Source organism: Rhododendron vialii, chromosome 1a (genome assembly GCF_030253575.1).
Source record: "Rhododendron vialii isolate Sample 1 chromosome 1a, ASM3025357v1".
In the NCBI taxonomy this organism is placed as follows: Eukaryota; Viridiplantae; Streptophyta; class Magnoliopsida; order Ericales; family Ericaceae; genus Rhododendron; species Rhododendron vialii.
In genome coordinates, this window is record NC_080557.1 from 24,308,978 (window position 1) to 24,325,924 (window position 16,947).

General features: G+C 41.3%; 1 protein-coding gene across 4 annotated transcripts; it reads right to left on the bottom strand.

The window, feature by feature from the left end:
* Positions 1-2,044: 2,044 nt before the first annotated feature.
* On the bottom strand, positions 2,045-7,993 carry LOC131333547 (uncharacterized). Of its 4 annotated transcripts, none has more exons than XM_058368122.1 (4): positions 7,699-7,993; positions 5,318-5,464; positions 4,679-4,857; positions 2,045-2,431 (listed from the first exon to the last, which is right to left on the bottom strand). In XM_058368122.1, the coding sequence occupies exons 1-3, from the start codon at positions 7,951-7,953 to the stop codon at positions 4,714-4,716; spliced, it is 546 nt and encodes a 181-aa protein (XP_058224105.1). In that variant the 5' UTR covers positions 7,954-7,993; the 3' UTR covers positions 2,045-2,431; positions 4,679-4,713. The 4 variants fall into 4 exon arrangements, with proteins under 4 accessions (XP_058224105.1, XP_058224112.1, XP_058224127.1 ...); XM_058368129.1 differs by having other exon boundaries at positions 2,045-2,466; XM_058368144.1 differs by lacking the exon at positions 2,045-2,431 and adding an exon at positions 4,026-4,383.
* Between the last annotated feature and the right edge of the window lie 8,954 nt (positions 7,994-16,947).

Genomic DNA, 16,947 nt, shown 5'->3' on the forward strand with positions numbered 1-16,947 from the left:
CTATTTAGTGTATGGTTTGTCGTTTAGTTGTTCTTTTGTGTGGAATGCTACGTGGTCGTGTCGGTTCGGGCCCACTTCGGGTGTTGTTCCAGGGTGGGGTGTGACAGTGGCAGCTTGGGGTTTTTAGGACTTTGGCAGCTTGTGGGTGTCTTGGCAACAGGTGGCTGATTGGGATGCGAGGTTCACGGCTGTTTTTGCTGCGGTAGCTCTCCGATCATTTTTGGGACTGACGACATACGGTGGGTTCACAGCGGTCTTGCTTTGCGGCAGTGGTGGCTTGGCGCTTCAGTTTCCAGATCAGCGTTTTAAGGTTTGTGTGTATTGGATTTCATTGTTGCGCTAATACCCTTGTATTTGGGCTGTTAGGCTTTGTCTGGTGTTTGGGCTGCGTTCCACTTACTCTTTATTGCTTTATTTGCGTTCCTCCTCCTTCTCTCAACCACTGCCTCAACCCTCCCTCCATCACCATCATGCTACCAAGACCAAACTCACATTTTCCTTCTCTTCGGCCTCGTCCTCTCCTCCCTTGGCTTCAGAAACTTTGCCACCGCCGCTCCCTCCCTCTCAAATTCCACTGTCTGACGCGGCCCCATCACCTCCTTCGCCCCCTCCTCCTCCTTCTCTGAGCACACATTGTCCTAAGCCTCTTCTCCCTCCGCAACCTCCGCACCCTCCCCTTCGCCACCAAGATCAAAACCCTAGCCCCTGGCCGCTGCCTCATTGTCACCTCCTCCGCTCCTAATGCCTCCAAGGTCTTTGTCAGCGGCATCGAGATCACCCACCCCGACCTCTTCGATGATGGCCTCCTAGTCATCCACGGCCTCCAGGGCTTTGTCTTTCACCTCTCCCCATTCTCCTGCAACATCAAACCAACGACATCGCTCTCTTTCCCCCTCCCCATTGTCTCAGAACTGGATGTTGTAGGGGTTGTTGATTGACTCCCCACTCGTGACGTCGTCGTCTTCCTCGCCTTCGATCTGGTTTCTTTGTTGTTGTTGTTGGATGTTCATGGCATTGGTGTTAGCGTCGTACATCGGAGGGAGGGTTGAGGTAGCGGAGGAAAGCAATTTTCTTTGCTGTTGTTATTGGCGTTGGCGTTGAATCTGGAGAAAATTGGATAGTTTCTGAAATGATTTGAGCATTTTTTGTGGGGTTTGGACTTGGCTGCATTGGAGAAAATGGGTATGTTCGGTCAGGAGAGGGAGAGAGACGTCAGTATGAGACATGAAAAGGGTATATTTATCATTTCATTCATTCCGTTAACAGAGTTAGTGATTAATTCAATTTCCAATAGTTGAGGCGGTCTCCATGGGCGCTTTTAAATGTGAGAGGATTTTTATGAGAAAAAGTGATAATTGAGGGGGTGTTTATGTACTTTCACCTAAAACTTTTTCGCTGTTCAAAAAAGAAATCTTAGCAAGAATATCTCTCTATAGACACAATGACTATCATGCATCCATTCATCTCACATTCGATTACTAACATTACTCTAGCACAAGGTTAAGCTCTAGTATTGGTTTGATTGTGCCGAGAGAGAGAGAGAGAGAGAGAGAGAGAGAGAGAGAGGCATTCTTACCTCTTCTGTTCTGTGGATTATCCATGGCAATTTGTGAGTCCATGTTCGCCGATAAGAACAAGCGAAGTTTGAGGGTTTCTTTCTTTTTAGACGAACAAAGTCTGGGAATTGCTGTGGGAGAACCTAGGTAAGGAGTTTCTTTTTACAACCCTTAGTTTTGTAAGTACCAGAACTTCATTATGGCTAGGGATAGTTTCGTAAGTACCAGAACTTCATTATGGCCGGGGAAAATTACTAGAAATTAAAAGTGGGGTAAAATAAGTAGACTTTGGGTGTAAAGTATACAAAGCCATAGTGAAAAATTGGTGACCCCACTTGTCCCAACATCCCTCTGCCCATGCACTTGAATGGGATAATTTTGGCCATTAATTTATTTAAAAAGAGATATTGTCTGATCATTTGGCTAATGATATCAATAAGTTAATATGCTGTCCTGAATGATATACCCAGCGATCTCAAAAATCTGTAGGATTGGAAGGAGTATTATTATGAGATGCACTAATATCAAGTGCGCACACACGAAGGCACAAGAAATCCATATGGAATCTGGTCATCAGTTAATCAGTTTCCAATGTGAATATGCTACATGACGTTAACTTTCGAGTTCAAGCCAAATTCAGAGCAACTGCCAGCAAATAAATAATAATATGTGGACAAACAGCTTTCGGTAAATAGTGAATCTTCGACTACTGTACTCTGGTACGAATAGTGCTCTAGATCAGAGATAAGCCATAATCTCTTTATTGGTTCTGTCTTTGCTATACGTCCAAGAATTGACATTGTCATGAACAAATGGTAGTTGCTCAACTACGCTTCTGCAGATCTATCACTTGATGATTTTACCACCCAGCAAAACTGTTTGAGCATCAAGTTTCAAAGTATGGTTAATCCTACAGCCGGAACAGAATGAGATCATAAACAAGTGAAAAAGACGAAGAAAAAATATCAATATATTTCTCTCCAATCAGCTATTTACCACCTAAAGGAAGGTGCAGAAACAGCAAGTTATTTTCATGAACTTGAGGGGAACGCAACATGCATTGATGCTTTAGATGTTGAGCAGTTCAAATAAATAAGTAGTACAGAGGAAACAACGTCCACAATGATCAGATGCCAATGTCTAGCTTCTAACACCTAGTTAAGGCAGGAATCCAACAATTTCATGCAGATTATTTCCTAAAAGACTACCAAGGTAGGGGCTCCTCTACCTTGCTAGTTTCATATTTCCCCAACCGAACTCTTTATCAGCAGCGTTTGGAGGCGTTATGTGCTCTAGAAGAGCACTGGAAAATCGATGATCCCAGGGAATTCGACGTATAGGTTACTTCACATCCATGAACATGGGTACTTTAGAAAATATGTTGTACTGATACTGGGCTACATAATGGGTACCGTTACTTTACATGCTACATCTGCATGTGTACCAGGTATGCTGAAGACCAAGCTAAATAAGTTTTCTAAGCTTTTCCATATCCAAGACGTGCCTCGCATATATCGAAGATTCCAAGCCATACCCCAACTGGGAGGTCAACTTCTTTTAACAGATATGTAGTTAGCTTGATGAGATTCTTCTCTATACCATAGCATGCTTCTAGAGTAAGCTAATACATTCCACAAAACTATTGCGGCAAATTTTCACAGACGTATCCCAGTGGTATTCATACGGTAATTTTTCCTCGTTAACAATGTCGACTACCAGTATCATACTAGGGTCCATCCATTATCATACTTCTTGTGCCTAACACGAAGTTGAGAATATAACAAACCAACAAGCGATAAACAAAACACAAAGATATATGTGGTTCCGCTCAAGCACAAAGCAAGAACGTAGTTCACAGGGAGAAGAGCAAGAGGATTCACTATAAACGGGGAGAGAAACAAAGAGCCGGCTATACCCGTAACTCTCAATGAAGCACCAAACAGATATCTAGGGACAAATCTCTAGTGGAACCCAAAAGGGAGACACAAACCCTTGGTGAAACCCTAAGAGATGAACATATTCCCTAATATCTAAGCCCTTGAAGAAAAGAACCATGATCCCTAGGAACCCACAAGGTCCCTATTTATAGGAAAGCACCAAATAAACCTAAACCGACTAAAAATAGAAATTCTAGTCAAATAAGCCTAAACCAACTTAATACAGGAATTCTAGTCACTTTCCAACAATACTAGCCACGTACATATGCTTCACAAATTAACAGTTGCTTGGAACCTCCACGACGGGGGGGGGGGAATACAGTATCACATCCTCATGCACATATTTCTTTCAATTTGCAGCTCAAAGTCGTGAAAAGGAAAGAAACGGTATGAAGCACCATAATGAACAGAAGTTTAGAAACTGAGAGACAAACAGAAACAACCGTTCAAATAATGTAGACTCAATGTATACGTATAGAAACTCAAAAAGAACCAAAATAACCACAACAATAAGCTAAGGAACTACACAAAATGTGATGGGAAAAAAGAAGGCTAACACTAGAAATATCAATGTTTCTGTTCAAGGATCACCCATCCCCATGAATCCATGATGGTCAACCAAGTAAACAATTACTATACCATCCTATGAACGAAAAATGTTTGCTTGTTTTGTGTACGCCTTGTTCTTGACCAGTGAATGTGTACGTGTGAACTCCTATATTATAACTAAACGTTTCAGATATTCTATTACAGAGAGTACAATTTTTACAAGCGAAGAAATTGTTCCTAGGTTGCATGTTACACCCGCACGGGCAGTAGTGTGGTTCCAGGTGCCGTCGCTTATTCTCGTGACCTTGATCTTTCCAAGTTGCATGGAATACTTGCAAGTACTATCTTGTCGTCCGAAAAGAGTGCAGAAACATATGAAATATTCAGCATGTCTCGTGGAAAAATAAAGGGAAATGATAATGCCAAAACTGTTTTTGTTCGTGCCAAAACTCTAGTGCACAAAAAGCTTGTACCATATGCAGTGTACAAGACTTTTATGCACTGGAGTTTTGGCATTATCACTACCCAAAATTAAATTCTGTATGAACAATAGGATGCCAACCAATAAAATAAAAATGAATCGACAATACTCTCACAGAATATCTGACAGGCATGTCTTAGGACCATACTACATACCTAGACGTTCATCCTTAATGTGCTGAAAGAAAACTTCACAAACTTGCCACAGGCGTGTTGTAGAAGGTGGCATGAGAGGTATAAACTAAATTCCCTGTGTCTTTGACTTTGAACTCGACCGCAATGATGGTCAAGCTCCTTCCACTTCTTATTACAGATGCATCAACCGTCAATTCTGCCTGTGAACGCAAGAAATGTTCCAATTTCAAAGGGAAAAGCAGTTGGAAAGCAAACCAATAGACAACAACGTCTATGCCTTCAATTTGCGCAGGTATCAGGCATAACTGGACAGTCATATGACATGCCAGTGGGAGCACCTCCGCAATTTGTTGACATAAATGATCAATACAAGAAATCACTTCACAAAAATATATCTTGCTAGTATGACAAGCAAAAAATGAGCAAATATTCTTTTATGCAATATATACACAAACATCAATATATGCCATAAATGCAAATACCACTATTAACTATTGAAAAATACCAAGTGGAGTGTAGCCAAGTGGTAGACACTAGACACCATGTACTCCCATGCGTTTGGTTGGGGTTCAAACCTCACTAACTTTAACCAACAGCACTGACTTTTGCCGAGCAAAAAAGAAAAATAAAACAATTGAAAAATAAAATAAAAGAACTCACATTGCGGGGAGCAGCAGATAGGTACGTCGTACTCAATTCTCCAAGAAAGAGCTCCTTATCTTCGCCTACAATGGTTCTGGCACAAGCAATTGACATAATCTCCGCCACAGACGCAACAGCCCCACCATGCAATGTGCCATAAGAATTCTACACCAACCGTTAATTAGTCATCAAGCCCACTATTTTTGTTTCCAATGATGGTGGTCGAAACACAAGATAGGAACCATGGATGCAACAATGTGTTCTGTTATTCTCATTCACCAAAAAAAAAAAAGGAAGGAAAGAAAGATAGAACATTGCAAGTGAAAGCATCTTTTGCAACTCCTACTAAGCCATGGTCTCATCCTTTCAGTCAGCTTGATGAGTTCCATTTGTATGTAAGAAATATTAAAAGGTTAGATTATCAAATTGTCCTAAGAGGTGAAGTTCGGAGAGAATGGTCCCGTCAGCATATGTCAAGCTAATTCTTTCCCCTCACATGCTCTACCCAGTCTCAAACGGGAGAGATGGAAAAACTGACTTGTAGAAGGTGCACAAATGCAGAACAGAGAGCACAAAGATTGTTCTTCGCAAAGGCCTCCTAGAAGGACATCACTTAGACCATGTTAGTTCACTAATTGTCCAATGACTGGTGGTCGACACAACGTAAGTCAGGGAATCTTGAGTCTTACTATTACAGCTCACATACTTCATAATCATAAGTACGACATCGTTCAAGTACAAACCATATCTTCATTTCTTTACTTCGGCAGAATTATCATCAATCCAACAGAAACAAGCTAAACTCATGCTAAACTCATGCTTAGTTACTTCTGTTTGCATCATTTTGGCAACCAAACAGGACCCAAGGCACTATAAAGCATGAAAATTCAATCCTTTATTACGTTCTAGGAAAATGCTAATAGCCTATACTAAGATATAGAAGATGTATTACAACTTTGTGGAAATTATGACGCGTATAGAAAAATGTGAAAAAATAGATTGACGTACGTGAAAGTAGTGGAAGGTGTGAAATGTCAATGGGATTTTGCCCCGCTGAAGCAATGCAGAATGGGGTGGTTCTTAGTATGACCCTTTTCAACCTTCAATTTCCACTAACTAAAACAGAGAATCAGAGCAAACCAACTACAAAATACTGATCGACAGCCATTTCCGTTTCCCGCCGTATCTCTATAACCAAACAGAAAATCAGAGCGCAGGACTGAGTGACGCTCAGATCAACCCGAACAACCGCCCTAGATGAGGTTCACAATTTCTTTAGTATCACGGTAGTTTTGTCTCACAAAGCGTCATTTTAAAAAAAAATAAATGTAACACCTGCCCTTTTTTTAAAGGAAAAACTCAATAATAGTCCTCCTAAGATTAATGCATCAGTAAAAAATGCAACATTAAGTTCAACTGTTTATCATTTGGAATGAATATGCATGCACAAAAGTTATATGCATCTACAATTATATACCACTATACATTTCGTACTAGGTTAGTAAAAATCCCCACAATAACTGTTTTCGATGCTGTTTTTATAATACATATCAGCAAAAACTTGCTATCACCCTCTCATCTGTAACTGGAAAAAAATGCACTCCATCTGTCACATATTGTTTGTCCTTCATATTTGCTTGTCCAGTATTTCATTTAGGAATGTCCCAAAATACTTATTCTCTTTCCTAAGTCAAACGAAAAGTTGAGTAAATTTCCACACACTAGTCAGTGGCAGAGCTGTGTATGGGATGAGGGTGGCCCCGGCACCCTGACTTTGGACTTTTTCTAAAAAAATTGCATGCAAATTTTTTTTACAAGACAAATCATATTCTACTCCTAGTAATCTAGGGGAAAGGGGATGAGACTCGGGAGTTTGAACCCTCACCTCGTGCGAAGAGTATAGGGTGCACACGACTTGACTGTCACTCATGTGCCACATGTGAAGTGGAATACCAATCCCGATTAAAAAAAAAAAGTGGAATAGCACTGTCATAGTCGCTTTAAAATTTTTCATTTTAAAACAAAAAATAAAAAGCACACCGCATTCTGCGATTTTAATAGTTAGGAATATATTTTCAGTATACTTAATAAATCTTCAAAAGTTAATTTTTGCGGCATTTTTTTTTCCCATCTTAGTTCGGCCCTCCCAGGTACAGGTACAGACTCCGCCTCTGAAAGTAGTCTTAGGTGCAGAGAATAAGGGGGTAATATTGAAAATCCAATCAAGCTTTCTACAGACCCTTGAAAAGTTAGAGTTTCCTTTGGGCAAGCGACGGAGGGAGTATATATTCGTCCACCCAAACTGAAATCCGGAGCCTGCCCTTGATCAGAGCAGCGAGAAAAACATTGAAAAGGTCTGAATTGCGGAAGGGGGAGTTAGGGTTTGGACGTGTACGTACCATAACGGGAGGCTTGACGGAGAGGAGGGAGGAGAGTCGGCCGCGCTCGACACGGTGGGTTCTTAGGAGGCCCCGGATGAGATGAGAGTGGAAATACTTAGAATCGAATTGGGGAGGGATGATGTTGGAATCTTCCGAACTTTGGATGATACCAGCAACTCTTGAGAGAGTTTCTGAACCCATTCCCATTCCCACTCCCCCCTCATCGGAGCTGCTGGCGGTGGTGGTGGTAGTTGGGGAAGAGGTTTTCTCCATTCCACTTTGTCTTCTTTTCTGTGTCAATTGCTCCTGCTCCGTCCATTCGGATTTAATAGTCTTTTTATATAGTTCGTATCATTTTTCAATCGATTATAACTTTTAATTTATAATATTTTACGTAATTTCGAAAATATTGTATTATAAAACTAATTGAGAACTATCAAACAAGATCCATATTCAATATAAAATTCATTACGGATTCAAAGATATAGCTCATTTTTTTAGCCTGTAAGAATAAAACTAAGAATAATTAAATCCGAACGGAGGAAGTATTCCCTCTGTCCTGATTTGTTTGTCCAATTTGAAAAATTCAACTTATTAAGAGGATACAATCATTTCACTTTGAAAACTAAATTTTTCGCAAATACTCTTCAATTCAAAATATACTTGTCACATCAATTTAAGGAAGAAAGAAAGGTAAAAAAGTATTTTTATAGGATTTCTTCCTTGGTCATTTAAAATTGGATATACAATTTGGGACAATAAAAAATCAAAAAGTGAACAAACAAAATGGGACGAAGAAAATATTATTTTAGAACCAACGGTTGGGGCACACCCTCCCTCCCGTGTAGGCTATTACTAAGCACTAGGACTAGCAGTTGTAGTTAGTAAATGAACTTATTGTAAGGTTCCACTACCTAGTGCAGTTGGCAACCTACCCTCTCCTCCATTTAGGAGGAAGAGGTTCGAGGCCCCTTGGGGGCAGTTGAAACCCATATCTATGAAAAACTATTGGACTCCCTTAATGCTAATCTAATTATCCTACTAACCCCCACTGACTATAAAATATGACAAAAAAAAAGGAAGAAAAAAATGAACTTATCATTTGTAAACTGTTTGAGGCTAAATGCTTGCATAGAAAGTAAGCAGCTAAACAGAGAAGCTCTGGGGTGGGTTTCCCCACCCCTTCTACCCCACATTCCCCGTTGCCCCCTCCTTTTTTCTCCCACTATTTTTGTCACACCCTCGATTTTCAACATAATAATAAAAGATTTCCATAAATAAAACCCCACAATAATCCGTACGATGTCCCAAAATAAAATAGTGTTCCCATTTCCATAATCTCATTTCAACATCTAAAAGTTTTCCAATATTACATATTTGGCTCCGAGGATCAAATAAACATAAGTACTATGTATTGAAAGAGAGTTAAGAGTTTACAATATTCCACATCAAAAGATTTACAAATAGAGTTACAAATACATCTTCTAAAAGAAAATTTACAAAGATGGATAAGTAACTTCTCATCGTTAGTTTTAAAAATATGTCCACGTCCAGGCATTCAATCATGCTAGCTACTGCCTTGAGTTAGTACTTGAAAATAATGGAGGGTTTGAGCTATACTAGCCTAGTAGGAAATTTTACTTTAACATTATATGGAAGAGAAATGTTAGGATGATGTCAAGATTGGAACATGAACAAAGACCACATGATAATCAACAATCGTAATTCAATAAGCTCAATCAACCACTTAACAACCATCGTGCAACTCAACTAGAACCATTTCCATTTCTCATGTGTCCAACATCTTTTCATCATATGTGTCATGCGCTGAAGCTCCTGCCGGGCCAATTAAGGGATCCCCGATAACCCCTGCTAGGCACCATACCCATAGGTAGGTCCTGCAGGTAACCAATATGAGCATTTGCTAATGTCAGGCCAATTAAGGGATCCCGATACCCCCTTCTAGGCACGCACCTGTCAATGGGCCACGAATGTTCTTATTGTGTCCAAAAGTGTTCAAGCGTTTCATACTCTCACAGTTTGTCATTCCAATCCAATCATAGTTCATATGGTATTCGACGTCTAAATTTTACTGAACAAGGACAAGAGATGCAAAGAAGACCCATAGACTCAACGGATACGATTAATCATGTCATGGGGTGATTTGGAAGTACTTAGAACAAGTTAGAAATGATCGGGGGTCAAAACGATGAAGTTTGGAATAAAGCAGCAAAAACTGTCCATAAGCTCCTGGTATCGATTCGGCCAAAATGCCGTATCGGTCCAACAATCAAATCGAAAATTCTGAAGCTTCTGTTTTCTTATAGTATCAATATGGCAACATTTTAAGCAGATTTTCAAGGATTCGACTATAACAACAACAACAACAACAACAACAATCATAGGCACGATTTCAAGTCTAGAAAACACATCTTTTACATATATTGAGAGGTAGAATCCTTACCTCAAGGTCGAAAAACGAAACCTAAGAAGTTACGAGCCCTAACTTTCCGAAAACTTTAATTCGACCGATATACGACTCCCCCGAGCTCAAACCAGCGAGATACAGATCACAATACGCGTAGGGATGAAAGATTGGAGGTTGTTTTGAGTGGAATTTTGGAGAGAGAGGGAGGGAGCCGAGGGAGAGACGGGGGGGGGGGGGGGGGGGGTGGAGGAGAAAATGATTCTATACTCCCTCACCCTCCTATATATACTAGCCCAAAAACATATCACACTTGCACCCCTTCCTCAATCAATTCTACTACTTTAGCCCTAAATCACATAAATACTAATCTTTCTCAATAATTAAGCATTCATAAAAACATTAACATTGATAAAATAAATGCGGGTCTCTACATTCTACCCAACTTAAAGAAATTTCGTCCTCAAAATTTTCCATGCCAAAACTAGCTGACACACACATCACACAAGCTTGCAACAACGTATGACCATCAATATTATGTAACAAGTCAATTACCATGATACTAAAATTTGAAACACTCACATTGGTTTATTCCGGAAATAGGTGTGGATACTTCTCTCTTACCACATCTTCTCGTTCCCAAGTCGACTCCTCATTACCCTGACTCTTCCACAATACTCGCACCAATGGTGTCGTCTTACCCATCAACACTTGATCGAGCGAATCTAGGATACGTATCAGTTCTTCCCCATAATACGCATCGTCTTTTAATTCGAGTACGGACCACTCTAACATGTGAGATGGATCCGGTTCGTATTTCCTCAACATTGGCACGTGAAACACATCATGTACACCCGATAGCCTTGGTGGCAAAGCTAAAGGATACGCAACCTCCCCAATCTTCTCAATAATGTCAAACGGCCCGATACAACGTGGCGAAAGCTTTCCTTTTTTTCCGAAGTGAGACAAACCTCTACGAGGCTACTTTGAGGAATACATGATCCCCTTCTTCAAACGACAACTGGCGACGACGATGATTAGCATTGTTCTTTTGCCTACTTTGCGCGGTCAGCAATCTTTGGCGAATCACCTTAACTTGTTCGGTTGTTCTCTCTTGAGCTTCCTTAAGGCGTTGACAAATTGCTTTCATACTCTCAGAAGTCTCCTTAATCATATCCAGCCCTACTAATGTAGCCTCTCCCAATTTGGTCCAACATACAGGTAATCGACACGGTCTCTCATATAAAGCCTCATATAGTGCCATTTCGATACTAGATTGATAGCTATTGTTATACGTGAATTCTACTAACAGCAAATCGTCCTCCCAACTACCTCGAAAATCCATCACACAAGCCCGAAGCATGTCTTCCAAAATCTGTATCGTTCTCTCGGACTGCCATCGGTTTGAGGGTAATACGCGGTACTAAGCAAAAGATTCGTGCCCAAAGCGACTTGCAAACTTTGCCAAAAACGCATGGTAAATCTCGGATCTCGATCAGACACGATAGATACGTGAATCCCATGAAGACGAATGATCTCCCGAATATACAAACGACTAAGTGTATTCAAAGAATCGGTAACCTAAATAGGTAAGAAATGAGCAATTTTGGTTAAGCAATCCATGATTACCCAAATAGCGTCAATGCCCCTCCGCGACCTCGGTAAACCCGTCACGAAATCCATGGTCACATTTTCCCACTTCCACTCGGCCACAGGCAATGGTTGCAACTCCCCCGCGGGTCGTTGATGTTCGGCTTTCACTTGTTGGCCCGTAAGGCACTTGGATACGAAAATCACAACGTCCCTCTTCATTTTGGACCACCAAAATTGCCTACGTAAATCATGATACATTTTCGTTCCTCCTGGATGAATGACTAATGGTGAATGGTGAAACTCTAGCAAGATTTCTTCCCGACACGAAACGGGTACGAACAACTTTCCTTGATAGCGCAAGCTTTGATCAGCGTGAATCATCCACCCCTCTTGAGCATTTTTACTAAGGAATTTAGCATGAAGTTCCTCTGCTTCTTCATCATGTTGTTGAGCCTCAATTACTCGAGTTGATAATGTCGATTACACCTTCAATGCATAAAGTGACCCCTTCCCGAAGTTCCTCAAAATGCAAATCATAAAAGCCTAAATCATTCATAATTTTCCATTCGTGGATAGCTAGATTCGCTAGATGTGTCGATTTTCTACTCAATGCATCCACCACGATGTTCGCCTTCCCCGAGTGGTATTGCGATTCAAAATCGTAATCCTCCAAGTGTTCCATCCAACGGCGTTGTCGAAGGTTAAATTCCTTTTGAGAAAACAAATGTTTCAAACTTTTATGGTCGGAAAAGACTTCAAAATTTTCACCGTACAAATAATGGCGCCAACTTTTCAAAGCAAAAATGACGGCTGCAAGTTCTAAATCATGGGTAGGATAGTTCCGCTCGTGAGTTTTAACTGTCTTGACCCATATGGCACCACTCGCCCTGATTGCATCAACACGCACCCCAATCCTTCCTTAGAAGCATCACAATACGGAGTAGCAAACTCCACGTTCGGGCACAATCAAAACCAGTGCAGTAGTCAACCGCATCTTCAATTCCTCGAAAGCTGCCTCACATGAGTCACTTCAAACGAAACGAGTCCCCTTACGCGTTAATCTAGTCATCAGTGCCGCCAGGTGAGAGAAGTCGAGAACGAAATGGCGGTAGTACCCGACCAAACCTAAGAAACTATAGATTTCAAACACGTTCTTCGGTCGTTGCCAATTCATAACCGACTCTATCTTCCCCGGATCCACGGACACACCTCTTTTCGAATCCACGTGACCCAAAAATTTGACTTCGGATAACCAAAAGTCACACTTACTAAGCTTAACGAATAACTGGTGCTCTATCAAGAGTTCAAGATGAGATTGGTGTTCCTCCTCCATAGGTGAATAAATCAAAATATCATCCACGAATATGACCACAAAACGATCAAGGTACACATGAAAGATACGATTCATTAGGTCCATGAAAGTAGCTGGGGCATTCGTCAATCCGAAAGGCATAACAACAAACTCATAATGGCCATAACGAGTGCGAAAAGTGGTTTTAGGAATGTCTTCCCTTCGAACTCTCAACTGATGGTAGCCGGACCTCAAATCAATTTTGGAAAAGCAAGTAGCACCTTGGAGTTGATCAAACAAGTCATAGATTCTAGGCATTGGATACTTGTTCTTAATGGTTACTCAGTTTAGCTTACGATAGTCGATACACAAATGGAGTGAACCATCCTTCTTTTGCCTGAAAAGAGCCTGTGCTCCCCACGGTGACGTACTCGGATGAATGAATCCTATGTTCTCCAATTCTTGCAACTGAGTCTTTAACTCTCTCAATTCAGCGGGCGCAAAATGATATGGAGGTATGGAGATAGGAGTGGTACCGGGAAGTAAATCAATAGTGAATTCAATCTCTCTTTCAGGAGGTAAACCAGGTAACTCTTCAGGAAATACATCGGGAAATTTGCGAACTACTAAGGGTAATTCCCCACGTGTCGACAAATCCTCATCTAACGTTAAGCTCGCCAACATAGCATGAACCGACTCTCTTTCTTGAGACCCACACAAATACGGTTCTAACGGCTCCCGACGTTCCCCAATGAATTCGAACAAGAACCCTCAGGAGGACAAATACGAACTCGATGCTTGAAACAATCAATGGTAGCATGAAACGTGGATAACCAATCCATTCCCAAGATAAGGTCGAATCCCAACATATCCAGCGTGGTAAAGTCAAAGATAAAGCGATGGTCACAGATAATGAGCTCATAATCTTTACAAATACAACTCAAAGATGACTTTCTCCCTAATGGTGTCTCGATGAATAATGGCAAATCAAGATTCTTAGTATCTAACTCCAATGCACGTACAAATGATGCAACAATGAAAGAATGCGATCCTCCATAATCAAAGAGTACTCTAGCAAAAGAGTTGAATAAAAGGAAAGTACCCCTTACAACAGATACCTCTGGAGCCTGAGAAACAAAAGGTGAAGCATTTGAGTTGATGTTGAAAACATGCACCTGGGTACCCTGACCCTGCACAAAACCTCCTATCTGACCAGAACTCCGAGTAGGCGTGGAAGAACTCGCTCCCTTATCAACCCCAGAACTCTAAACTGACATAGTCTAGCAGAAGTGAGGCTGTTGCTGCCTCTGAGCGCCTCTAAACTGCTAGTCCACATAATGCCCTGATCCCGGCTGCTGCACGAAACCCGACTCACTACGCACTCCCGACCCCTGAGGACAATTCCTTGCGAGATGGTCGGTTTAAACACAAACATAACAAGCCTTCTCGAGATGGGGACACTGAGCACGAACGTGTCCAGATTGATTGCACTTGTAGCACACAGGCGAAGGTCTAGAAAATCACCTTGAGTCCCTGACGAAGAAGACACCCTAAAGTTGGATTGGCTAGATGGTTGCTGAGACGGTTCCCTCTGCCTCTTTCATCATTGACTCCCGAAACTTCCTGAAGAAGAGCTTAAACTTCCCACTGATTACCTTGCCTCCCAAACTCTCGCATTCCATTTAGCCTCCTTTGGAATCTCAATGCTCCTTGCACACTCCACAACTTTTGAGAACTTCATCTTATGTTGGGCTATCACCATCCTCCTCACGGTGTTGTGCAGCCCCTTCTCAAACCACCGACACTTTCTCTCCTCTGTTGCCACCAACTCTGAAGAGAAACGAGACAAGGATTGGAACTTCTGCACCTACTCTGAGACAGTCATATTACCCTGTTCCAGCTTCTCAAATTGATCTCTCATAATTTCACGGGAAGATTTCGAAAAGTACTGCTCCTCAAAGAGCGCCTCAAACTCGGCCCACGTCAAATTCTCCACATCCGGTTCGTTTGCTTGAGTAGCAGTCCTTGCCGCTCTTCCTACTTTCCAAAACGGATTCCCACCACTCACCGGCCTCCCCGACTAGCTGAATGGCCACAATACCTACTCTGATGTTGTCCTTAGTGATATTGAGAGCTCTAAAGAGTTTGCGGATTTGTGCTAGCCAGTGGTCAGCTACCAAAGGGTAGCTACTAGTCCTATCTAACATCGGAGGGTTTCTCTGGCTAAACTATCGCATCGCCACCATGGCTCGATCCTCGGCATTCTCTCTAGGAGTTTGGTTTCAAAGATTTGCAGCTGTAAGTACTGCGACGAGGTCCCTAGCAAACTGGTTTTGAACGAAAGGTACTCCTGCACCCCGACCGGCCCCAACCCCCAGATTCCCACCTAGGTTCTCCCCATGCTGACTAACCTCATCCTCAAGAGGTACCCCACGGCCATGACCACCCCGGTTTCCAGCCCCACCTCTTCTATCACGTGTCCTCGGAGGCATCTTACTACATGATGTAAGAAAGGAAAACTATTAACCACAACATTATAACCATGAGGTCAAAGCCCCAACTTCCCAACACGGGTCAATGTTATTGACTCTACACCACTCTACGATAATGAACATGCAATGCCAAGTAATCACATGATTGTTAGTCACACAGGCATGCACAAGTTATGTTAAAAGATGCAAAGTTTTGAACCCATGAGACTGAATGTCTCCCCACGGTCTCTAGGTATTCTAAACCTATGCTTTGATAACAAGTTGTCACACCCTCGATTTTCAACATAATAATAAAGGATTTCCATAAATAAAACCCCATACTAATCCGTACGATGTCCCAAAATAATATAGCATTCCCATTTCCATAATCTCATTTCAACATCTAAAAGTTCTCCAATATTACATCTTTGGCTCCGAGACCCAAATTAACATAAGTACTGTGTATTGAAAGAAGGTTAAGAGTTTACAATATTTCAAATCAAAAGATTTACAAATAGATACAAATACATCTTCCACAAGAAAATTTACAAAGATGGATAAGTAACTTCTCATCGTTAGCTTTCAAAATATGTCCATGTCCAAGCATTCAATCATGTTAGCTACTGTCCTGAGCTAGTACCTAAAAATGATGGAGGGTTTGAGCTACACTAGCCCACTAGGAAATTCTACTCTAGCATTATATGCAAGAGAAATGCTAGGATGATGTCAAGATTGGAACATGACCAAAGACCACAGGAAAATCAACAATCGTAATTCAATAAGCTCAATCAACCATTTAACGACCATCATGCAACTTAACTAGAACCATTTCCATTTCTCATGTGGCCAACATCTTTTCATCATATGTATCATGAGCCGAAGCTCCTGCCGGGCCAATTAAGTGATCTCGATACCCCCTAGCAGACCATACCCATAGGTAGGTCTTAAAGGTAACCAATATGAGCATTTGCTCCTGCCGGGCCAATTAAGGGATCCTGATACCCCCTGCCAAGCACTAACCCGTCAATGAGCCCCAAATGTTCTCGTTGTGTCCAAAAGTGTTCAAGCGTTTCATACTCTCATAGTGTGTCATTCCAATCCAATCATAGTTCATATGGTATTCGACGTCAAATTTTTACCAAACAAGGACAATAGATGCAAAAAAGACCCATGGACTCAACAGATATGATTAATCATGTTATGGGGTGATTTGAAAGTGCTTAGAATAAGTTATAAATGATCGGGGGTCAAAAGGATGAAGTTTGGAACAAAGCAGCAAAAATTGTCCATAAGCTCTTGGTATCGATATGGCAAAAACGCCGTATCGATATAACAATCAAATCAAAAATTCTGAAGCTTCTGTTTTCTTATGGTATTAATACAGCAACGTTTTGAGCAACTTTTCTGCAAATTTTCAAGAATTTGACTATAACAACAACAATCATAGGCATGATTTCAAGGCTAGAAAGCACATCTTTTACATATAT